This window comes from Thermobia domestica, chromosome 11 (assembly GCF_964235325.1).
Source record: "Thermobia domestica chromosome 11, izTheDome1.hap1.1, whole genome shotgun sequence".
Classification (NCBI taxonomy): Eukaryota; Metazoa; Arthropoda; class Insecta; order Zygentoma; family Lepismatidae; genus Thermobia; species Thermobia domestica.
The window spans coordinates 232,350,873-232,378,209 of NC_137464.1; the positions used below are offsets into that span (position 1 = coordinate 232,350,873).

Genomic DNA, 27,337 nt, shown 5'->3' on the forward strand with positions numbered 1-27,337 from the left:
AACTTTTATGACGCAAAACTTTTTGGATGCTCTCTGAACAAGTGAATACCATTCCTCCAGTAGTTATATACTCTTTTTGGCGTCTGAGTTTTTCAATCTGTGCAAACTGTCTGTCACATGGGAGAAACGAGTGTCCTCGTTCTGGATTGTGATGAACAATATTTTCAAATTTCTTAGTAGTAGCAAGTAAGGACAAATACTGGACAAGAGTTACGTTTTTGTTTTTTCCTCCACAGTTGTCTGTAAAAATGTATAGAGTTTTTACACTAGGGTCCACGAAATTTTCGATATAATGGTAGGAAAGACACACTTTCATTTGTTCCCTTTTTTGTGACTGTTTCATCATACATGTACATTTTTGATGTTCCTGTCTTGGCAGAATAAATGCACTGGTTATAAATCCATATTTATTTATTGTAGAATATTTCTCCAACAGGTAGAACATTGAGAGGGAAGTTCTGCTGATAGTCTAAACATAAAATATCGACTGATGGATCTTCCTGGGCTTGCTTGCTTTTTTCTTTCAAGTCATCATAGAATTTTTGTGCTTTTAACAAATGCACCTCTCTTTCACACTGCAAGTTCATTTTATCCTCATCGATTGCTCTATCCATTTTGACTTTTAATTCGTCGCAAGTAGGACACACATCACTGCGAGGTTTACCAAAAGCTAAATTGAATGTGGTGTTAAAACCATTATTATAATATTCGTACGAAATTTCTGGCTTACATTTGATCCCTTGAGAAATATTATGGAAAACCTCTGGTTCATGTTTCTCCAATTAAAGTTCATGCATTTTTTTACAGTAAGGTCCGGTTGTAAATATTCTCTCTGAGAATCTCTTCGAGAATAGTGTGATTTCCTGGTAGGAAAATGGTAGGATTTGATGTATTCTATTACTTGACGCGCAACATTCTCTGGCTTTTTACTAACCCTGGAACCCTCAGATTTCCCTCTCATATTCATCGGAGGCGTGCTACCGACCTTTTTGTATAATTCAAGCCTTTCAACCAAGCCAGAACATATTTATTCAGAAACTGAGAACGAAAACCAGATACATCCGGTCTTTATCTGGTTGTCATTGTCAACAAAGAAACGGGTAAGTTTAAAAGCCCTCTGGTGGGGGAATGGGTAAGCATACAACTCTTGTTTTCACACTCACTGATAGACCACTGAACATAGATTTCGAATATATGGAAATCTCATTTTTGAGAAATTGGTCTTTATCTGGTTGTCATTTTCATGCCTTCAATTCTATTTTTAAGCAAAATATTAGCATAGGAATATGCTACGTTGTATGAAGGGTTGAGTGGGCCGTATGGAAGGACCATCCTGACGGAAACTAAGATAATTTTATTTTGCTGGTGCGTTCTGACATGTTTATAGTTTTCAGATATTTTACACTGTGATGAAAATTTCCTGATGATGAACGCCATTACATACAAGGGTTTTTCAGTTCTCACTTTCTTCGTTATCATAAAACATATGATCAACTCTGGCTCTCAACCCTTCATGTTGGAAGGCATGAAGGAATGATTATTACCTGCCTGTGTAGAATTGAGGAATTTCTTTTTCAAACAGTGTTTTCATTTACTGAAAATATCCTAAGGAACCGTTTTAGCATAATTGACAACGGGCTGGGTTCAATATTGGGGGCATTTTTACTTATTATTTTACTCTCGTTTCACTCAGGGCTTTACTTACTGCCTATTAATTGCTTATCTTCAGAATATTAAAGCAAGATGAACTGGAGCGTTTTGTAGACTACATTGTGTCAATGTGAAGAAAATATGGAGGCTTAGCTTCAAGTTGCCATCGGGAATATCCGAATAACGGCCTGGCACCTTTTTCCTAACTCTCCGTTTTATTTAAGAATTCCAAAACTTTTTCATCACAGAAACAGTGACTCGCTAGTCTATTCTCTGTGTGCTAGCCAATTGTAGTTACTATCTCTCTAAAGAAACATCTCTTCTCCTTAAGATCTATATTCCAATAATTTCTAACTCCATATGTAAGTGTATTTTCTATACGAAGGACGGGTCCCTCTCATCTTATATTACTATATTCTACGTCACAGGTCCATTGAGAACTTCAACACTGTGCAACCTCTTAAAATCATCCATGAGCCATCCCTTCAACAAGACACTATGGAAAAGTAAATATTTACTATACTAGGATATACACTATACGATATATACACACAACAATTACACTTGTCCTGAAAACATATAAGATTAAATCCTTGAAGCCTCACTCTTAACGAAATTCTGAGTATGATGCTGTTTGACATTATTTATTATATTTTATCCATTCACATGTTTATGCCTTCTACATAGGAATTTTTAGCTTTTTCAAACCTTTAATTTCTAAATCCTTTAGAAGTTGTTTCTTTATGGAAATTAGCAGGCAGCTTTTGCATCCATACAACATTTAGCGCTTAACGCTTTTCTACATTTTCCATTTAGTTTCTCCAGATGTAGCAACGAAGATAAAAGCTTTTACAGATAATAGCATCACTAGAGGTGAAACTTATTTTGTTAATGCGATAAGTGCGAAACGTTAAAAAAATGCGTATATGTTTCAGGAAACCTCAAATTTTTCGTTTCAGAGCCAGAAATCACGTTTATGTTATCGCGAATTTTTGCGAAATTCAGCATTACTTGCGATAAATGCAAATGGAAACGAAAAAGTGGGATTCTTTTTAATTATTGCTAATAATAACTAAAAAGTGCATTTCCAGTACTAACTTTAAAAACGTTGCATTTATGAAAAAGCTCAGCGAATTACGGTATTTGGTCCAGAAACTGTTTCACTTCATAAAGTTGTAGACATCAACAAAATTGAATTCTTGTTTATATCCTTGACTGTGTTTTGTGGTGAAAATGTTCATGATCCGTTGATTGCTTACCATGAAGTTAAAAGTGAGGTTATTGAAGACCTTAACTGTGAGGATAAGGAAGTTGACATTATATCATTGTTAAACAGTTTAAAAGCTAACCACAGGTCTTTTGCTGTCAGCTGGTTACGTTCAATATGGTTGCTAGCCTCGAGTGTTGATTCCGAGAGATTTTTTTCCAAGTAGAATATGATTGTTATTGACAGGAGAACAAACTTAAAAGAAGAATTGTCTTTTAATGTCTTGCTCCATGTTGTCCTTTAACTAAGGATGAGGTTAGAGACATTATAATTTCTATATTTCAGTGAATACATTAGTTAGAATGTGCACCTTATTAAGGTATATCCTCATTTTAGTGTTAGATATACAGCTGACTACCAAAAATATACTATTTACAAGTTCCATAATTAAAAGAAAAAAACTTGTGCTATATTTAAAAATATAAATGCGACATAAATGCGAAAATTGTGATAATTAATGCTACAATATATCAAAATTGTTGCGAAAATCTTTCGTCTCTAAGCATTACACATTTCTGGCATTAACTACAGGGTATTTATCAAATTACACTGGACCTGATATGGCCATCGAGTATAAACGGAAACTGATATATGAAATAAGTTGTGAAAAGTTTGAGTATTTATTAAAAGTCAGTGTTCTAACTACGCTCCACTAACATTTTCATACTGTTGCAACCATTTCGGAAATTCCAAGTTTTCATGTTGTGAATCAACATTTGAGTTACCCTAAAGAGCAATGAGATCTTTATTTTTCAGATCGTTATTATTTACGTTTATTATTTTGTACCGTATATTTTAAACACTTGCTGTTAACTAGAACTTGCAGAATACAAATCTATAAACCTTGAGCTCCAACAAATGAGTTCCTGAAACTAAGCTCTCTCCCACCAATGTATTCGGCAAAATGAAATATCTCCCCTTAAGGTAGAAGTGAAAGGCTACAAGTATTCTTGAAAATGAATAGTTTTCTTCGTATATGTCACAGTGATCTTGTGACTAATTAGCTCAGATATAGCATTTAAAAGACTTTTACAGTTCTTTAATTTGCCAAACAGAAAACTATAAATCTAATTCTACCTCTCGACTCTATTTTCAGAAAAGTTACTAATAGTTGGTGAAATGTGGACGTTTTTTTCAGTAGCACTAAATTCTTATCGAACAAACCTAAATTTCTCTATCTTTAAAATTTTAACCTCGCAAAAATGGAATTCATAGAAGACGATCTAGTGTGTAACAGAGGGATAGGCGAAAGAAGGATTGCGGGTAATGACTTTTACCTGTCAACTTTAAAGTGAACAAATATTTATAGTATCATCACGTACATTTAGTCAACGCAGAAACAAAGAAAAAGAAATTATGTGCTTACTATACAGCAGGCAGGGTATAAATCACCCTGAGTGCCTTCTAAAAAGAAACTTAAGTTAGACGGAAGAACTAGTGGCACGGATAATATTAAGCTAATATAACTTCTCGGTTAATATATTAAGATTCAGAAGTTCCTTAAATGGGCTCGTATTAATATCCGCATTCTATGATAACATAACTTCTCATTTAGATCTTTATAGCTGTAACTCCAATCAATTTGTTATAAAATTTTTAATTGCTCTTAACTAGTTTAATTTCCAAGCAAAAATTAAATCAAATATTTATGAATGTGTTTAAAAACTCTAGCTGACATCTAGTAGTTACAATTGAATGCAGATTCAAAGATAGACTATGCGTACAATACTGGATATTAAAGCTGCAAAGCCGGGAAGAAAACACGAATTGATCCCACAATGGAAGCGCTGACGCAAATCCCGGGGGAATGAGGGGAACATGTCCCCTTCATTCTTGGAGGTGGGGGACTGGCCCCCCAATAATCCGATTTGAAATGTGTTTTGAGAGAGAAATGTGATGATTTGTGTTCGACTGCCAGAAAGATAAGTGAGATGAAATTGATGTTTACCCATAATAAGTTTCAAATCTGCTCGCCCCTCAATGTTGAAGACAACTCTGCTCCCCTGATTCTCCACAGCATTGTCTTTTCACTTCATAAGTATTTTGAACATCGCTAAAAGGAAAAGAAAAAATGGAACGGTCTTACCCGTTTCCCCCAATATTGAAGACAGGTTTTCGCCGCTGAGGAAGAACATGTAGAGGATGAAAGGTCAATGAAATGGCTAGGAGTGCTGTTCCCGAGACATCCCGTGAACCATCCCTTGCTCCTAGAAACAGCAAATGTAGCTGCCTAGAATTACAGTTCGGTAAGAGATTAATGTTGGTAGACATGAGTTTTACACAATCGTCAAATGTAGCAGGGTTTCATCGCCAAATGTAGCAGGAATTATAGCACTTTTTCGCTTTTGATAGCGGAAGAATTTTGGGATATCGGGTCGTGTCTGCTTATTTTGTTTACCGTTATATTAGTTCACATGTGGAAATAATGCAACCATAGACATGAGAAGATAGAAACGAATCGATGGCTCCAGGAAGGCAAAGCAGATCAACATTCGAAACCTCAACGGCTGAACCATACTACAGACCGAGAACTTTCAGCTATATTTGTGGTTGTATTTTCTCCTGTTGCAGTTTTAGCGACAAATAGTGTATCTGGCAATGATGCTACCTTAGCATATTCGTCTTGTCAATATGTCTACCTGTATCATGATAGTCCTGATAATTATTTATAGACTAACTAATTAAGACTTCAGATTCAAGTAGCCCTAGCCCCAGAGACGTAAATAGTTTAAAAAGACTTTTACGACTGCGGGTCCCCTAGGATCACTAATAATCCCGAAATAGCTTGTACACGATGAAGATAGCTCAACCATTACTTAGTAATAGACTATGCAGACGCAGAAAGATGTGGAGTGGTAACTTTAGTACAATGGTACCTCATATGATCACAAATTATTTTGGATAAAATTTGGTTTTTAGTGTTAGTAGCATTTCAAAACCCCATTAAGATAGCATTTTGATTTCAGATGGAAGTATCTAAAAGTGCGAAACATCGAATCATAAAGATAGTACTGTAATTGTCGCATACATAGATGGGTCGATAATAGGACGGCTATGGCGTCAACAACCAACGTTGTCGGGCTGGGCTATGGTAGATTTATATACTTCTTCTTCTACTCCTTTTCCCCAATTAGCGGGGTCGGCTTTTCGAATCACTGTAGTCCACCTATTTTATTTTGTATCTTATCCACCCATTGTAACCCACATTCCACCCAACCGTTCTTCACAAAATCTCCCCATTTCTTTGAACGGCCTTGCTCTAGTTTCCCATTTAGCTCTATAGCATCCACTCGCTGTGTTACGTATCCTGAAAGTTTTCTTCTTACATGCCCCTACTTTCTTGTAGGTTTTCTATTACTGGTCTCATCTTAACTGTTCCGCGGATCATTTAGTTTTTAATTCTGTTCTCCTGCGTCACTCCACACATCCACCACAAAATCTTCGACTCCAGAACATGCAACTTCTGTTCCTCCCTCTCCTTCGTCGTCTAACATTTCGCTCCGTATCATCTCGAAGGTCTCTATACTGTTTTATAAATTTTCCTTTTACCATTCAGTCACATAATACTGCTGCCTCTTCTTAACGTTTGGTCCAACTGCTGCTAATTCTATTGTTTACATCTTCTATTCCTGCATTGATCTCAAGTATTTTCATTCATTCATCACTACCATTTCTTCATCATTCAATCGTATTCTAGTATTCTAGATTACATTCTCCTGAAAGGACACTGTAGATGTTTTGTCTAGATGCTTCTCTCTAAGCATCTATTTTCTGCTGCAATTCTGCCTTAGTTTCACTCACCAGCGTGGTGCCATTCGCAAATAACATAGGTCTATTCCAAGGCACCAGCTCTTGGGTATCCTTTGTAAGTTCGTCCATCATAAATCAAGAAAGATACGAACTAAAACTAGATCTCTAATGAAGTCCCACTTTAATTGTGGACTTTGTGGACTCTTGTGTTATTCCGCACACGATCCTTACTTATGTGCTACATCCATCATACATATCTTGAATCGTATAGGTTTTTGTGTTTCTTTAGTGCCCAGCAATAAAATCTCAGGACAGTCTATCATACCCTCCCTGTAAGTCGATGAAAACCACATGGATCACTTCTGGTATTCTCTGTACTTTTCCGTTAGCATCCTAAATGTAAATACTAAGTGTATCCGTTTTTTATCGTCCTGGCATGAAACAAATTTCTCTGTTATTTCGGTCCCTTCTATTAATCTTGCTGTTATAACTCTTTCCCAGACCTTCATTGCATGGCACATTAATTTTATTCTCGTTTGTTTTTTAAACCGGCACAACAATAATTGCTTCTCCATTCTTTTGGTATACTTTCTGGTTTCGATATCCTATTAAAAAGTCGAGTAAATCACTAGACTCTCTGTTTACCTAAACTTTTCTATGCTTCGATAGGGATATTATCCAGTTCTTAGGCTTTATTACTTTTAATCTTTTCTATGGTATTTTTTTAACCTTTACCATGGTCACAAGTTGAGAGAATCCCTGATTGGTGGGTAGGTTGTTGCAGGTTTCCCCGCGGCTTTTCGTCATTGAGAAGTTTCTGGAAATTCTCTTTGTATCGCTTTTTTATCTTCTCGTCACTTGCGAGAACCTCGTTATTTTCATCCTTGATGCAGTGTACATGCGAAATACCTTTCTTTTCCATCTCTCTTACTTTTGAGAGTTTGTGTATAATCTTCTCTCTCTCTCTCTCTCTCTCTTTTATTACCAGGTTATTATACAACTCTTTATAACCCTTGCCTTTTGCTGCGCTAACTGCCTTCTTGTTATTATTCTTTCTTCCCTTTAACCCTTCATGTCTTGTTAATTGCCAGAATTCTGCCATATTTCGTTTCGTCCCTTTTTCTCTTTCACAGCTACTTCAATTTCTTTATTTCATCAATCAGGCCTCTTCCTTTTGATTCTCTCACAACTTTCCTCGCTATCTCCCTGAGTATTACAAATAATTTGGTCCACTCTTCTTTCAGTTACATCTCTTCTTCCTCCATTTACAGTGCTGGTGATGAACTAATTTCCTTTCAAATCTTTTCAACACGTGTACCATCTAGTTTCGACCACTTCATTCGAACAGGAATATTTTTGGTCTTCTTGCTAAGTTTTTCTTGATGCAATTATCGGCTATGTTGCTCCGTTAGATTCTCACTTGGTACTACTTTACAGTCCTTTGCATAACGTAAGTTTTGTCTCCTCCATAGGTTGAAGTCGATCTGAGTCCTTGAGATGCCACTCTTAGTTGTAGAAAGTATTCAGGATAGCAAAATTGTATGTTTCCACCATTTGTACTTTATACTCATTTTCCCTATTTCTTTTTTCGAATCAATATCTTCGATGTGTTGTTTCACATTCTGAACTTGATAATCTTACATGCCCACTTGGATCTCCTACTAGGACAAGCTTCTGATGTAACGTACAATTCTCCAGAATACTACCTCCATTTCAAGGTTTATATATGTACTTATTTAGCATTTGTCATAAGATTACATCAGTGGCGTACACATAATTTCGTCAAGGGAGTTTCAGCTCTCAAGTTCAAACTCTCATTTTTATGATGTTCCCTTATATATGTGGATATTCGTCATAATATACTGACGAGAGTGAGTTAAGGCCCGAAACCCTTCTCTGCATAAGCCACTGTAGTCTATTATATACTTGTAGGATATCAAAAGCATTTAGTACTTTTAACAATAGTGAAAACATGCAATGACTATAATTGTGTATTTTCTAATCTGCAGGTGTCCAAATATGACACACACCTTACTAATGCTCTTGATCAACCTCAAACTCATTTGTCGTCTCGCCACACACGTTGGGTCATTTTCAACTATGGTGAGTTTTGTCAAATAAAGGTGTTGGGACTGTGTGCTGTGTGTTTTCTTCTTCCCTTTCATACTCTTTTTCACGCACGTGTTCACGTTTTGGATGCCTAGAATCAGTCAGGTATGTTTGGTCCATGTGAACTTGGATTCTGCTGTCTTTTTGGCTGTTGACTAGGATTATGGTATCTTTTTGGATAACAGTGTATTTTAACATATAGAGATACACAACTTTATTCACTCATTTATATCCTTTATAAAATTAAATAGACCTTTCTATGGTATAGTATTTAAATAACTTTTGTTGTTTGTATTTTAAACCCCATTTCTCAGTACGTAGCTCTCGTTATGTAAGTTTGTGAGTATAAAGTGAGATCAGACTCACATCAACTTCCTTTAGGAATTTAAGGTTCTTTTGTGGAAGTTGGTAACGTGCCATCGTTTTGGATCAGATTTGCCGATGATATCGTAGTAGCAAACTCTGAAAACGAACTAAATACAATGCTCAGAGTTCCAAAGCAGGAAATAAGGAAGCTCAAACTAGAAATCAATACCAAGAAGACAAAATCATGATGACCATAAGACGAGAGATGAAGGAAGAGCTGATATAAATTAGGAGAAGACAAACTCGAGAAGGTGACCGAATTTTGCTATCTCGGTAGCAATATATAAGAAAACAACAGATGTGTTAATGAAATAAAGAGAAGAATAGCACTGGCCGAGAACGACTTTCAGAGCAAGAAGAACCTTCTCCTAAATAATCACATTAAGATCCACGCTAAGAAGAAATTTATAAAAACCTTTGTGTAGAGTGTTGTGACATGTTGATGAGAAACGTGGACGTTAGCAAAACAATAGAAAGCCCATCTTGAGGCAGCGGGAATGTGGTTTTGGAGAAGAATCACTAATACTATCTGGACTAAAAAGAAGAGCAATAAGATAGTACCGCAAGAAGTGAACGAGAAAAGACAACTAATCAAAGTGATACAAACTATGAAAAGGAAAACTCATTGGTCGTTTACTTAGACATGATGCTTTTCTCTAAAGCATTTTTCGATGGCAACTTATTAGGGAAGAAGACGAGAGAACGGCCGAGAACATCGTAAATTAAAAATATGATCAATGGGATGGGATGTACTTCCTACTAGAGGAAAAGGGCTGCTGAAAATAGGAAGCTGTTGCTGCAAAGACAAGGCTTAGCCTTTTGAAAGAAGAAGAAGGTAACGCGCCAGCTTTTTATCATAGATTAGATTCCCAGAGTGAGTAAGTGGCTCTGATTCAGGTCTGTATACTGATCTTGATTCAACTGTAAACAGTATGACGAGTGACGTTAAATTCCAATGAATCGTTCAAATCAGAAATAAAACCTCCAAAGGAGAACATGAACATTCAACGACAAGGGATCTCATTATAAACAAATAATTGTTTCAAAAACATCATCATATAGTGATCTAATTCTGCAATAATTAATATAAGTCTAGTCGTAGTAACCTGCCAATCTTATGCAAACATAATGCATATTGATAGTTTCAGAATCAAGTTACGACAGCTCACCACTATGCGATCATTTCGTGCCGATATTAGTCAAAATTGACTTGAAGTCATTGGCGACGACTGAATTAGGGCAAGTGGGCAGGTGACTGCAAGGAATTCGTCGCTATGGAAGTCATTTGAGGAAGTCGCTATTGTGAGAAATGGACTATTCTGCATGGTACAGTTGTTTATTCATATAACAAATACTAATATCAGAGGCGAGAAGAACTCGTTATAAACAGTGATCTTTTGATCCTATACTTCTTTGTCCTTGGTTGCACCGTCGTTGTTAGCTATTAAGGAAGTTTACTTATTTAATCACTTCGTATGTACTTTCATTGATTTTGCCACCAGAATTTTTCATTCATAATGATATTATTATTTCCTTCCACGTAACTTTGAAAACCAAGTACTAGTGTCTGAAAGAAACTTATCTCGTTAGATAGGTTTTGTTTGCGATTGTCTAAGCCATTCGTGAGACACATCCATAAATGTCTTGGGAGTGATTGAAATGGAAATTACAATAAACCTCATAATAAATTATCTGATCCTAAAAAGGAAAGAAAATCTCAGTTACTTGTAAGCTGAGAAAAATCGGCAATCTTAAGACACACTATAAGGAAACGCCCAAAGAAACCTTAAAAATGTTGAGTGCGCTAACCATAATCAACATGCAACATTGATATTCGAGGTCATTTGTAAGTACTGCAAGCGATTACAGAAGGAAGTCGAAAATCCAAATTAATTGGGACCACAGGTTGTTCGGATTTTCGAAAATAACCAAGAAAATGCCATTTAGGCGTAAATATACTGTACGGTATGCTGTTTTATCGATACGTGGTTATACAGTATACAACAATAACAATACCGTACGAAAGGATACTTAGATTTAGTGTTTCTGAGGAACCTGCATGTACACTAAGTTACACTGTTCTTGTAACTCACACTTAAAACTTAACTTGTATAGGCTAAGAAAAATAAAAATTAAAACACGTATGACAAATAATTACATATGAATCAGCTTTTGTAAAAACACTGACTTCACACAACACCGACGGACAACCCTATTGTTTGTTTATCGCTAGTGCTAAGGCAAAATGTATAAAGCTTCTAAGGACCGCGTTCGGATTTTTGATGTTCGGATTATCGACGTCTTACTGTATTTTAAACCTGTTTCTTTCTTTCACCCTATAGTCTTAAAGATTTTCAATAACTATGTCCAAATGAATCGGAAGATACGCTGTTCCACATAAGGAATCACTTTTGTTCAGCATTTCAGTGTCTCGAATAACCTCATCCACGGAGATGGAAGGTAATTGGATATATGAAGTGAGTTTTGGCGCATTTGCATATCGGATTGTCTTGTCTCAATCAGGCTTGCCAACTATAGGAAAATTTATCGTGTTATACAATAATTTAAGCCCTAATGCTACACACGATAAGGTCCTTGCGATATTAAGTGAATATACGATAACTTTATATTGTACACCTTTTTGCAGTTTTTGTATGTGCAAATAAATTGTAGATGTGCATCAAATAACTATAAAGCACACACACACTGACGTTTTTAACAGTCATGCCTGCTAAAATGAATCAATAACAATTTGACAATTGGCAACTGGCAACCCTGCTTCAATTCTTTAAATTCAATTACGTTTAAGAGGGGTTGAAAATATTGTTGCTGTTGAGAGTATTGTTAATAAGTAAACACAAACAAACTATTTGCTGAGCAAAACAATACATTACATTAAAACAAGCTGCATACGTGTTAGTTGGCGAAACTGTAACACGCATGTAGTTCTTTAAAAGGTAATATATTGTTTTGCTCAGCAAATACAGTAGTTCGTTTGTGTTTAGTATATACACAAAGCAAAGTTTTTACTTTTGAAAAATATTAGAGTGTTAATAAGGATTTTAAAAAATGGAGAGTACAGTGACGCCGATTTGGAGATCGAATCTGAAGATTGCCAAGGTCGCCTATTTCTCTGTAAATTGTTTGGGGGGGAGGGGTCCATTCAGATGCAGAAGGTATATATGAGGATTTTAAGACAAATTGCATTCAAATTATACCAAATATTGTATATTCATAAATACAATACAGGGGCCCACATGATCTTAGGGAGGCCCGGGCACCCTCGCCCCCAGGATCGGCGCCCTTGAGCAGTGAGATTCTCCTTTCTGCTGTTCCACTGCGAGCACAAACTAACTACGGTAAATAAAATACTGGTGCCTAAGGACGCCGATCCTGGGGGCACCGAGGGGGCCTGGGCCCCTCTAAGCTCATGTTGGCCCCTATTGCATTTATGAGTATACAATATTTGGCATAATTTGAGTGCAATTTGTCTTAAAATCTTCATATATATACCTTCTGCATCTGAATGCCCCCCCCCCAAATTTACAGAGAAATCGACGCCCTTGCTGGGGTGACCCCAGCTAAAATCGGCACTGCTATCCTGGTCAGGTAACCAAACTGCTTACCATATGAAAGAATTCGCATAAAACATTTCATATAAAAATCCGCGGAAATCAAATTACAAATGTTGCATCTAACAAGACAAGCATGACAAAATGCTACCCAAGTATGACACGATGATGTGCAAATACATAATAAAGGATTTAAGTAACGCCCATTTGTAATTAAGTTTCATTTTCCTTTCTTTAAAAAAAAAAAAAGACAGATTTTAAAGGATTTTTCATGATGGTACAAATTAATTGTAGGTTTAGGATAATAATACCCATAAACCAATTTATATAATATTCAAGGTCAAAGGATATGAAAACCGCAAAACAGTGTAACAAAAACAACACCAACAAACTAAAATTTTGTTTTAAAAAAATATAAAAATAAAATAACTAAAATAACGTCAAAGAAAGAAAGACTTTTCTAAAAAAAAAAAAAACTTTCAACTTCTTTATTTATTTATTTATTAAATAAAAAAAATAAATTGTTGTTAGACCTGTTGGTTTCTTTCAGTTTTGAAAATAATTAGCTAAGATAAAGGTTTCTATAAAAGCTAACACAATATAAATACATATAAAAAGGCATCTGTTGGTTGTAATCAAACTGCTCTTCAATTATATTTAGCCGCAAACTCGATTCGAATTACTCCAGTGACAGAATGTGTAGGGTAAAATTACATAAATGACGTGAACAGCAAAAAAAAAAAAAGTTTCTTCGTCTTCTTTTTTATTTGGTTAAAATAAGAAAAATCTCCGTAATGCTTTTATTATATTGCGTTTATTTATTTATGTTTATCTCTAATGTCAATGTCAATGACAAAAAGTGTCTGATGAATGAGAACGCACAGTATAAAATGTATCTCTCTTTTTCTATACTGTTCACTTAATGATACAAGTGACATCCACTGGCTTTTATAGTTAAAGAAGGAAAACATACTTAATTACTGTTACATGGACCGTGATGTGAAGAATGCACATGGGGAGGTATTATACTTTCACAGATATACAAGTTTTCATACGTATTGTTTCATAATTTCTGTTAACAACGTTTCAGGAGATCTTAAAGTGTATACACTGCGAAAACTAAATCAGAGTTAGAATATGTTTTAGAAATGACTTTTTTTGTCATTGTTTAACATCTCCAAAAATGTCCTGAAGTTTAACACATCCAAAAATGTCCTGAAGTTTAACATGTCCAAAAAGGTCCTGAATTTTAACTTCTCCAAAAATGTCCTCAAGTCTATCATGTTCAAAAATGTTTTGAAGTTTAACATATCCAAAAATGTCCTGAAGTTTAACTTGTCCATAATGTCCTGACGTTTAACATGTCCAAAAATGTCCTGAATTTTAACTTGTCCAAAAATGTCCTTAAATATTCTCTCACTGAACAAACAAAAAATCTTGAGTACACAGGGAAACAGATCTGGCGAGTATGTGGGATATAGTAGCATAAAACACTTATTTGTTTTGCCAAAAACTGTGGAATAATTACTGTGTCATGTAATGAGTCATTGTGATGTAACAGCTTCTAGTGGAGGTCACTCCAATATCCCGTTCTCACACATATGACACTCTGCAGCAGACGTTTCAGATCGTCCACATAAAAGGTCCCAGTGACAGCTTGGTCCCTGGGTATAAATTCCCAATGAACACCTCTTTTGTTGTAAAGAAAACAATCACGAATGTTCATTAAATTTTATTGACATTTGTGTGTGTGTTTTGGGACTTCTCCACTCGACATTTGGTCGCTTGGTTTCCAGATCGCACTGGAAAACCCATGTTTGGTCCTCTGGAATGATATTTGGTTGTTTAGTTGGGCTTAGCGTCCCGTTCAGCAGCAAGGCTGTACAATACGAGGACCTAGAGCTTAACGTCGGGACCGAACTAAATGAGCTTCCTCGGGAATTGAACCACCGTCTTCCTCCCTCTGGAATAATATTCTGCAGGAAATTTGTCTTCCTTTAAACAGCGGCTATCCGTTCCTGACAATAATGTATAAATACTATTGGCAGTATATACTTTTCCGTTAAGGAATGGCGCACGGAAAGTCCACACAGCTTTCTTTCCTGTAAAACTCCAATCTTAATTAGCGAATAGTCTCCTTGTTTACACGCACGATGTCTGATATTACTCTGAAACTTACATTTCCATCATTCATAACGATATGCCAAAGTTTGTGAATTATTTAAAATGTCTTGACTGATCTGTTTGAATATAGCAGCTCACGTAAGTATCATTTATCCTGACTTCGGACCAAATTGGTCGAAGAGCTCCTGAAAACTTAAACTTCAGAAAAGTACGACTTGGTCAAGAAATATAACTTACGAGACAATCGTCCGTGAATCAAATTTGGCCAACCACCTAACTATATCATTAGTTAGTCTCATGCCAATTTTCGTCTAAATTGGTCGAATTATTCAAAGCGAATTAAGTATGTGGGTGCGGACACTTTTAATGTATTTGTTGATTTATCCTATTTAGCCATAGATAATCACAAACTCAGCCTACAATCTTACTAAGCCCAACAACCGTCATGTCAAAGTTTTAGGTACCGAGTAGTCAAAGCCATTCGGCAGTGACGGACGTGGAGGAGGATTCTTTGCTTTACTTACAGTTGCAACATTTTGAGTTTTCTCCTTAAGTTTTAGGTTTTTCTGCCACGTTATACGTTTCTATTTTTCCCGTAAAATGATTTCTCCATTTTTTCCTAATAAATAAAAGAAATGATAGTCCTAGATATTATTATAACATATCTGTAAGTTAGTTTTACGAGGGAACCTATCCAAGTGTAACTCTGACTTCGAGTCGAGACTATGGCCGTTGGATACTTTGTCCCAAAAGAACATAACACGAAAAGTGATACATCCTCGATCACAGTCGTTTCGGAGATATAAGCGTGAAAAGTTAGAAATTGAGCTCCATACTAGACATTACAAAGTCAGATTCCGGGTCAGATTTCTCGGAAACGGTCGGGTAAGGGAACTGAGCGAATACATATCAAATTAGTGTTGGGAGCAAAGCACCTTTTGAATGAAAAATTTGTCCTCAGGGCACAAGGGGGGTCCAAGGGGGGTCCAACTCAAAATTTACAAATGGAACCGGGGATCAAGTAGCATATTGTATGAAAGCTATTGTTAAATAAAATAAGATAGAATAAATCTCAACTCTCTACGATAACCCTGTGCAAACGGGCAACTGGCCAAAATGTCAATACAACCTACATCAGAAAATCTATAGCCATGCTTCTAAATCCGTCCTCCTTTTTTCTCTCTGAAAAATCTGGCAATAGCTTTCGAGAGTTGTACTTTTGAGACATTAGTTGGTTTAAGCTTCCGGTTTTTACTATTTTCCATTGAACTTCGCTAACCACTCACATCATTGACTAAGTTCGACTGAATTTGGTCAACCACTCAACTGTATTATCCTTGACTAATTTGAATACATTTGGTCAATGATTCATCTGGGTCATCCTTGACTAATTTCGACTGAATTTGGTCAACCACTCCATTATATCATCCTTGACAAACTTCGACTAAATTTGGTCAACCATTCAACTATATCATACCTAACTAATTTTCTACTTAATTTGGTCAACCACTCAACTATATCATCCTTGACTAATTTTGAGTGAATATGATCAGCCGCTTAACTAAATCATCTTTGACTAATTTTGATTGAACTTGATCGACCACTCAACTGTATTATCCTTGACTAATTTTGACTAAATTTGATCAACCATTCAAGTGTATTATCCTTGACTAATTTCGATTGAATTTGGTTAACCACTTAATTATACCATTCTTGACTAATTTCGACTGAATTTGGTCAACCATTCAACTATATCATCCTTGACTAATTTCGACCGAATTTGATCAACCACTCAAATGTATTTCCCTTGACTAATTTTGAACAAATTTGGTCAACGATCCAACTATGTCATCCTTGACTAATTTCGACTTAATTTAGTCAACCAGTCAACTATATCATCCTTGACTAATATCGACTGAATTTGGCGAACCATTCAACTATATAATTCTTCACTAATTTCGACTGAATTTGGTCAATCACTCAACTGTATCACCGTTGACTAATTTTGACTGAATCTGGTCAACCATTCAACTGTATTATGCTTGATTAATTTCGACTTAGTTTGGTCAGACACTCAACTATATCATTCTTGACTAATTTCGACTGAATTTGCTCAACCGTTCAACTGTACCATCCTTGACTAATTTCGACTGAATTTGGTCAACCACTCAACTCTATCTTGATTTTCTTCATGCCTTAATTTTGTTTCAGATTGGTGAAGTGATTTCTCAAAAAAAAATCTATGAATGAACAGCACTAAGCTGTACTTTTGGAACAACCGTTGATTTCTATTATGTGATCTTCACTAATTTTAATCAAATTTGGCACAGCAACTAAATGGAACGTCAACTATGTGCTTGCCAAGTTTGGTCTAAATTGGTCTAGCCATTCGTAAGAAACAGTTGATGTATTTATGATATCCCGGTAATGTAAGACTCGCCCCTGTAGCTAGCAAAAGAAATCTTTAAAAATAAAATCTTCCTACGAGAGGTAATGGAAGTATATTTTCGCAACCCACTAGCCTACAAAAAAGCAAGAATACGAAACGATGCAATTTAAAAATGTTCATAAAAAAAAACAAATACACGCACAAAAAATATGTATTCTTAGAATTGGAATAATTACGTGTTATGCATACAACGCATGCAGTTTGTCGCCATTTTAATAAGAGCATATAGCTTTCTTTTTCTTCACAAACATCACATAATAAACATCATAAACGTTATGAGAACTACAAGTGCAATATTTTCGCTTAACACCACTAGATGTTAGTGTGAGAATAAGGAAACACACAACTTTCTATTTAATTAATTAAAGTCATAAAGTCAAATGTGTCAAGAACACTTATAAGGATCATGTATGGGAAGATAAGATCTGTAATAAACTTGCTATAAAGAATTAATTTAAGCGATATTATTCCAAGAAATTGCTGTACACTTACAGGAGGTTGTCAAGGCAATGGTAATTTGTTATTTAACTAAAAGAGAGAAAAAGTGTGAACCATTACAATCCCAGGTTGTCTCTTTGAATTGAATTATCTGACATTAATAACAAGATGCAGTGCACAAGTAATTATTGCACTTCAATTACATTTGACTGGGTAACACTTTTCTTGAAACTCTTACATTGCCTATGTCGTTTTCGTGGTAATGTAACCGTATATTACATTAAATCTTGAAAAAATTCCCAATACGTGTAATAATGCTAAACCAGTTGCGAATGCTCGTCGAGAACTAATGCCAGAACTAAGGATGTTATAAAATAGAGGATCTGCCCATATGTATCTTCATCCTATTAAATCAATGAAGCTCAAAAACAACCGAGCATCGCCAAGTCTGATTGGCTACTCTCGTTTCTTGCATCGCCTGATTGGCTACTTAAGCTTCCGCCATGATTGTTGGCTCAAAACATTGCGATCCTATTGAGCAGAGTGGGCAAATTAGGGGTGGCGAAACTGTGACGTATGGCTTCAAGATTTTGTTGTAAGTAAGGGCAGATCCTATATTTTATAAGATCCCTGGTCAGAACTAACTTAAAAAGAATTGTTTTTTTCGAAATTTATATAAATTACATCTTTGATTAAATTCAATAGATAATAGATAATAGACAATACTGGAACCTGCGTGTTAGGGGATCTATTGAATTAGCTATATTCAGCTATCACTTCATATCACCGTATATATACTGAAAATGCAGATATAACCATTGGCCACTGGTTACTAATTTGGTACCAAAAACTTCACCATCCTCTTAGGTATTTACAAACACCAACATCATCTTTCTATGACTTACCGTTCCCGAGAAATGGCTCTTTAAATTTCGCGAAATCGGAAATGTTTTGGCCAATATCTCGGGAACGGTAAGAGTGACGCGAAAAATTCCATCAATTCTTTGAGATATTTTCTGATGCTCTATAGAATAGAGGGCTCAAAATACAAAAAAAAAAAAAAAAAAAAAAAAAAACCGCAAATAGATACACACTGACAGACACTGAAAATTCAATAACGAACTTTTTAAGTTCATTGGAAATGATTACTTTCTGGAATAGTGGAACTATTATTGAATTCAAAGCAATTTTCGAGATACAAGCAAGTTCAAAAATGTTTGCCTTAATAAGAAAGATGGCAAATTCAGCGCTTTCCCCTTGGCAACTTACCGCAGTTGTCAAATTCGCGATATAGGCAAATACATAACTAGACCTACCATTCCTATTATTCATGAAAGATGCAAATTCTTTCCAAAATTAGCATATAATAATAATAATAATAATAATAATAATAATAATAATAATAATAATAATAATAATAATAATAATAATAATAATAATAATAATAATAATAATAATAATAATAATAGGTTGTCTAAAAGGTATTGTGCCTTTGAGGGTCAGAATTCAAAATACATTTATTGTGACTTGAAAGGAACATTATGAAACCACATTTAGTCTCGTTTTATTCTATGACTTACTTTATTCCATATTTCCGGAAACACAATAATTTCGACGTTATAGGACATTGTGGTTTCGGGTCAAACAACTGTGACAAGCTCTTTTCACTGGCCACTTTGGAAACTAACTTAACACCAATTCGAAAGTTCTGCAGAGACCTAAACAAATTATATTCGGACGGTGCTAGGTCCAAGCTGTATAGTGGGTGCATTAAAAACTCCCAGTCAAGTTCCCTCAATTTCTGACTTATCGTTAAAAATGTGTGCAGTCTGGTGCCGTCAGCGTGATATGTGATACCAGTGGAGGATCTAGCCCGGGGCTGGGAACCCTAGGCCCCACAATTTTTTAAATAACATAAATCATTTAAGCTATTTTTTTAATATATTTTTGCAAGTTTATAGTAATCTCATGCCTACCATATACCTACCACAGTCTGGATTCTGTCTGCCTCCCAGCTTTCACCTTCTACGGCAGCCTCTGTGCGACACCCTTTCTGTTGACCTGTTCTGACCGTTCCTTTTCAATTATTAGGTGCACTTGTACTAATTATCGATAGTACGAATTCAAATCTATCGTTCTGCCCAGCGACAGCACTCCTGATCTAGGATAACCTTTGAATCGTAACAAACGCACAGCATAACCTTCCTGGACGCAGTGTTCGTAGTTTGAGGGAAATTTCCCAAATCTAGGGAAATTTCATAGGTAAAATTTAACAAAAAGGGAAAAAGAAAATATTTCGATAAAACGTGAAAATCCCGGGAAATTCTCGCACTGACAGATTGATCAATATAAATGCTTAAATTTTTCTTTGCTCTTCAGAAAAAAAAAAATCAATATAAGAGCAATAGTTTGTGTGTGTGTGTGTGTGTTCAAAGTAGCATAATTTCCACCCGTCGTTGGCTGGGTGTATTTGTGTGCATATTTTGTTTTAAGAAAGCAAAGGGAAAAAATAAAACATAGCAGTAAAAAGTAAATGAATAAATGAAATGGGATTGGCTGGCATTTCCTTTAATATAGCTAAATTAATTTTATCACGTAACTTCTGTGATATTGAACTCAACAAATTAGGGAAAATTTGATAACAAAAGGGAAAAATGTTGTGTTAGTCGAGGGAAATTTTCTTAAGGAAACCAGGAACACTGCCTGGACGTCATTTTGTGCTTTGCCACAGACTGTGGAGCCTCTTTTCTCCTTGCTTCGATCACGATATTTAATGCACATTATTGTCGTATGTTATTTTACTTGTGGTCAATTGCTTTTAAAAAAATGTCTCGAGTTCGTTACGTTTCAGCAGAGATTTACAGATAGACATTCGATTGAGTAAATGTTTTTGAGTCAGATCATAAGGCACAAAAACGTTGACTTTCGTTATATAGACAGTTTTCTCCAAATGAATTAGCGCTGTTGGTGAGTATGTTTGCGATCTGATGACTGCTTACGTGCTGGCGGTGCTGGTTTTGCTCAACTTTTGCCAAAATATCATCCACGTTACAGTGACTGGTGAGCATCTTGGGCATCGAGATTTCTGGAACAAAAGCGACTGAATCATACTTTAGCTCTTGTTTTTGATAGCATATCTGGCTCATACAGTGGCGGATCCAGGGGGCAATCGTCCCCCCCAGAAGAGGAAACTTTCTTATTTTATATATAAATAAAACCCATCCCAGAGTTTGGAGATCTTAAAAGAGCTCTAAGTAGCAGTATTACAACCCTCTGCAGGCCGGTAGCCAGCCCAAAAATGTAGACGGGGCCAGGCTGAAGTTAGGGGAGGCCCGATCAAACCATATTATAGTTTATCACCATATTATAGTTCATTTGCAAACCTAACGTGAAAATTTCAGGGGGCCAGAAAAATTTAGGGGGCCTCCTAGACCCCCTGGACAGGCCTGACCCACTGTCCCCCCAGAAGTCCGTCCTAGATCCGCCCTGAGCCCATAACAGGACAAATTTCTTCATGACCCTGTACAGGACTTGCAACTTTATTCAAATGAAGTTATAAAATATGGTGCAGTTTTACGGATAGTTTACTTATATTCACGGCTTAAAATTTTACGTTTTTATGTAATAATTTCAACATTTCTTTCTCATCTACTAGCTTCAACTATTAACTGTCAAATTATGTTGAATCTGACTCGTTGAGATACATATACAATGAGATTTGACATACTAACATTATGTCATACGCAAATTGCTGACTACTTTCTAGACTACCTATAATAATAATAATAATAATAATAATAATAATAATAATAATAATAATAATAATAATAATAATAATAAATTTAGTGTCTTTTTGGTAATAAGGTTGCCGAATTCACGTACTAGGCAAACAAATGCGCCATAATGCAAGATAATTCTAACATGTTTCTTTCAAGACAGAAGTGCATGGGACCTTCATTCAAGAGAACCCTGCACCTTAACTGCCTCATAAGGCTCAAGCAGCGCTGAAAATTCAACGGCCGCGCTGAGAATTGAACCAAGATTTACGTATGTATACATTACAGGGTACGTAGAAAATGTTAAATAGGGATAATAAATACGAAATTTCGTGTTTCATTTTATTGCCCTTCATTTCTGGATCTTAATTCAGAACTTGGATTTTATTTTTAAAAAAATATATATATATATAGAAAGTCCATTGTCAAGATATTTATCCTCTGTTATTATGTAAGCCTGCATAACTAAAATGTAGGGAATGGAATTGGCATATGTGCAATACGCACTTAAAAACTGTGAGAAACATACATATTTTCACACACTTCGGAGCAGAAATTAAAAAAAGAACGGTTTACTATGAGCTTACACCTGGCAAAGATCTATCTGTGTACATTTTTTTTTTGGTGACTCGAGGTAACTACTGTCCATACATAAATCTCATGACACACACACACACACACACTCTCTCTCTCTCTCTCACACACACACACACACACGTTATTTTATTATTATTAAAATGATGGATTTTTTTAGTTAAAAAATCACATCTATATTTGTTTTTGACAATTTTAAACTTTACGACTCACCTTGTAATAGTTACTTCGTATTTACTATTATTTTCTTTTCTTCGCATTTGTTTAAAAATAAAAAAAATAATCTGTGTATTTGATATACTTGTCATTTTCCCACGGTTTCTTTAGTACTGCTCAGTATACAAACAAGTTGTCCCAAAATTCTTGGCCTGATTAATGTAGACCGTCTTCGAGGCTACGATAAGGTAGACTTGAGTTCGATTCCCGGTGGGATTGATGTAGTTTGGATTCCGACGCCCTTTTCAGCATCGAGGGGGCCAAGGTGGCTCAGTGGTAAAGCGTTCACCTCTGGTGCTTGGGGTTCCGGGTTCGATCCCAGCCCCCGCCAAGTGAACCTTGTGGTGGACAAACACCGTGTGCGTGGGTTTTCTCGGGGCTCTCCCGTTTCCTCCCACTTTCTTCATTCCACCATTTCATTCATTACTCATCTTCACCGTCTCCTTTAGCCTAACCGGCATAACCGTGGGACGTAAAACTCAAAGATTTCATTTCATTTCCTTTTCAGCATCGAAGCTAGAATGCAATGAAGTTTATAGTTAAAGATGGAATCTAACTATTATAATATGGTTAATGCTCTTGCACAGGGAATCGAACCCGTGCAAAGGCGCGTGCACAATAGACATTACCCAAACGGGATGGGCCGAATAATATGTTTATTGTATGTACACTAGATTCATAAAGTCATAAACAACTATTACCCTATCGTAGGAATAAGTTAAGAGCCTGCCTTACTAAAAATAATACAAAATTTACCATTTTTCTTTTCCTTGTTTATTCATAAATGAAAGGAGATAATGAAATGCAATTTATCACAATCGTAGATAATGTTATTCTACAACAAAAAATATGAACCTCAAGATTGTTCAGTGTTGCCATCCGTAGAAATTACAGTGTTGCCTGAGTAACAACGCCCCTAAAATCTAAGTTAAGGCAGTAACTAGAAGAACGAACTTAATGCATTTGATTTCGTATAATATTGTTTTGGATTCCTGCAAACTATTTTTTAAACAACATTATTATTAATTTTAATAACTGTATTTTAAAACTATTTTGTTTGTTATAAACTAAATGCAACTATTATTTAAAAAGTAGTTTACAGGAAAGCAAAACAATATGATACGTAACCAAATGCAGTTGTGTTCGTTCCTCTAGTCGCTGCCGTAACTTAGATTTACGAGGCGTTGTTATTCTGGAAACACTGTGATTTCTATGGATGGCAACACTGAACATTCTTCAGGTTCATATTTTCTGTTGTGGAATAACATTATCTATGATCGTGGTAAGTTGCATTTCATTATCTCCTTTCACTTATGAATAAACAAGGAAAATAAAAAGTGGTAAATTTTGTATTATTTTTAGCAAGGCAGGCTATTAAGTTTTGGAAACGAAATTAATCCATATCTAACAATAAACTGGTAACCTATAATTCCATCCCATCACGACACAAACTAACAAAATCATTACAGCTGTGAGCAGTGGCGTACACAACATTTTCTCAAAGAGAAGTTCAAACACCCAAGCTCATGCCATTTCAGGACATGTGTGATTTTTCTGTACATACATTAGTATGGTAAATGTTTATTTTTCTATAATCTTGTATCTCGTGGCAGGACAGGAGGGATTAAACCTTTGAAACTCCCGTTGTGTACGCCACTGGGTATGAAAGCTTAGAATTCTTAATTCCCCAACTACCTTCTGATATTTAAATATTGTGGTTTTCTTTCAACCTTCTTAAAAGAGAAACAGAATGCAAGAAAATTGTTTTTCACAAAATGCATATATGAAAAGATGCATTTTTAGAAAATATACACCCATGCTCAGTAAATCCTTAGCGTATCTGTATTGAAGTTCACAATTTTCGTATTTATTACATTTTCCTTCTGGTTTTGTTTAAAGTTGAGTGGTTAGTAAACGGAGATGATAGAAAGCGTTCATTGTATGAAAATGTTCCCAAAATATAATTAAATTATAGGCAAAAAATAAAAATTAAGGTCTATTGAGCTTTCGAGAGAGTTTTGTAGTAGTAGAGAGAAATTCACGAATTTCTAGTAGACCTATAGCTACTAGAAGCTGGTAACACTACAAGCTGGGTAAGGAACGGAAAGGAGGGAAAGAAGAGATTAATATGTTAAATTTATTGGTTAAACATAGTGTCTAGATTGTCTGCCAAAGATACATTAGCTTGTGTGATCAAAATTTCATGCGTAAATTTAGAAACAAATGTAAAAAAACTGCTCTGCAAGCTCAAAGTGACTATGGCTACTACGGTTGAAAAAGCGCAGCGTATGATATAAAGTAGAAAGCTGTTTAACGGAGTCCCCTTAGATAGGTGAGTAGAATGAAACACTACAAACTCGCAAAACATTGTCATACCAAATCGAATCCCGTTTCCTTTTCTCTTTTCTTCTTCTTCTTCTTCTTCTTCTTCTTTTTCATTATTATTATTATTATTATTATTATTATTATTATTATTATTATTATTATTATTATTATTATTATTATTAATTTCTTTTAGAATAATAGTATCAGGCCCGCAACCAGCCACAGAGATTCGGAGGGCCATGAATATGCTAGGGGGGGCAAGTCATTAAACATTCTCTTACAAATAGCGAAATTGTGTTTTTTGTATTAATAATACATTTTGTGTTAAGGCCTGGAGAGGCCACGAAAAGTTTAGGGGAGCCAGACCTCCTAGCCCCCTCTGGTTGTGCGGGCCTAAATAGTATACCTGTAAGATTTAATATTCACAAATACTAAAACAACACAATAAGAAAGAAGATATGGTGGTTTAGCGGTAAAGCACTTAACTCTGGTGTGTGGGGTTCTTGATTAGATCCCCGCCATATAATTTGTGGTCGACAACATTGTGACCGTGGGTTTTTTCGGGGGTACTTCGGTTTCCCCCACATCTCACTTTACTTATTCTTCCATCATTATTCACTTCCCTTAATCATTTGCTTCCCTTAGCCTAAAGGACATAGTTGTTAAACGGAAAGATTTTATTCCATTTCACGTAATAATAATAAAGTAACTTTTGTTAAGTTTTCCTTTTAATCTGCGCATCTACTCAGAAGCAGAGTAATATCGGAAATAAATCTTGTACACTTACTCCTTCCATCCCTTACTCTTCGTTGCACAACAGATAGATGCAGTTCAAATTCAAATAAATAAAGAAAGAGAGAGAGTAAGGCATAGATTCGTTGCCATCTTACTAGAGTCAATGAAATAAAAAAATGTTATCATTACCAAAACAGAAAATTATTGTAACTGAGCTTTTGAACTTTACAGCATGTTAAAAAAAAATAGATATTTTCTTCGTGAGGGCAACGAGGAAATCGTATATTTCGTATACTACACTCTGTAAAGAAAAAATAGCGACACCTCAATTCTCAAACTAACTTACACAGAAAACCATAGTTGCAGCCCGTTAGAAGAGGAATAGAAGGAAATGAAGAGTGGGATAGTTCATTTGCGTTATCTGTGACACCTGTGGTGTAGGACATCGCTTGTCAATTGTTTGTGTATCAGTAGTATTTTCGATAGATGGCACTGAGTGCGTCTTGTAAATTATTGTAGTAAGAATTCTGCATTGCATTTGTGATGTGTAGGCTGAGGTAAATAGCATTTTATGATTGTTCTTTGCTTTCTCATTGTTTGGACAGTGTGTCAAGTGGCAAAATTTTTGTTGTGCAGTGTTGTTTGTGTGTGATATTGTTGCTACATGTGGACTGTAAACAAATAAGATGGGTAAGAAATGTGAGTTGTGGCAAATCTCTAAAGGAATAGATGGAATTCTGAAAATCCATCATTCTACGGCAGGAAGAGTAATTGACAAGTGCAAACAGCATAACAAATCGTCCCTTCGTCAACAGTGTGAAAGAAAAAAGAAAGCATCACCCAGAGCAGATTGCTAAATGAAATCAATAGCACCGCAGATTTAATGAGTGATTTCCCCAAAAATCGCTTTTGTAGTTTGACATGATCTTGGAACTGCAGTTACTTGTACAACTGTATTGTCTTGACTGTATGAAGAGGATATTACAAAGAAAAAACCGCGTAGAAAGTCGAAACTGACAAAACACAGAGGACTTCAACATGTAGTTTTGTGAGTCGATATACAACTTGGACTTATGACAACTGAAAGCATGTCGTTTTCTTCATTGAAAAGAAGTTTAGAATAGTGGGAAACGATAGTGGTGTGAAGTTGTGGATACGAACAAGCAACGAACTTGACAATGATTTTGTTTAAGAGATTCAAATATTCAGTTACTAAGTGATGATATGGGCATGGTTCATCGTTAAAGACGTCAGAACGACGGATATATGTGAAGGATCGTTTGATGCACGAAAATATCTTCAAATTCTGGCACGTAAAGTTCTTACAACAGCTAAAGATGACTTTTCTGAAGAAGATATGGACTACTTCCTTTCCCAGGACATAATGCTTCATGTCACCGAGCCAAAATTGTTAATACGTGGTTCAAGAATATGACTATTTAGAGACTCGTGTTTCCTACAAACCCACCCAACATGAATCCAGTTGAAAATTTGTGGATCAATATGAGTAGAAATTTCAATAAACAACTATCTCAAATAGAATGGAATTCAAGGAACAGATAATCCGGGTGTTATTCCGTGATATCGAGGTTGCATTTTGCAATAGCTTTGTTACCAATGCGGGAAGCCCATGGTGCACATACAAAATACTAGTTTGGTGTATCGTACTTCTCGATGTTTGCACACAATATGTCTTACCCTAAAGAAATTCCATTTCTTGTTTTCTGCTATTGTTGTTGATCTTTTTCAGTTTTATGAATTACTCTTCCTACAAACAATTTTGCTCAAAACACACATAGCTACTTATATATGAATATAAATTCACTAAATTCATGTCAAAAGCCTGAAACTCTGGCGCAAGTATTAAGAATGAACTGCTCATTAGGAATATGCCTTGTAATATTATCAGGAATTCATGTAAAAATTCATATTGATTAAAGTATGTTGAGAAAACCATATTAGAGCA

At 35.6% G+C, this 27,337-nt stretch overlaps 1 protein-coding gene across 3 annotated transcripts in view; it reads left to right on the forward strand.

The window, feature by feature from the left end:
- Nucleotides 1-27,337, forward strand: part of LOC145664814 (uncharacterized) — a 106,372-nt gene that overhangs the window by 64,205 nt on the left and 14,830 nt on the right. The window contains exon 4 of one of the 3 annotated variants that reach the window (XM_081731804.1): nucleotides 8,677-8,770. The exons of the other annotated variants lie outside the window; for them this stretch is intronic. Coding sequence (XP_081587930.1) covers nucleotides 8,677-8,770 — 94 coding nt within the window. The remainder of the gene's footprint in view (nucleotides 1-8,676; nucleotides 8,771-27,337) is intronic. 3 annotated transcript variants of the gene reach the window in all.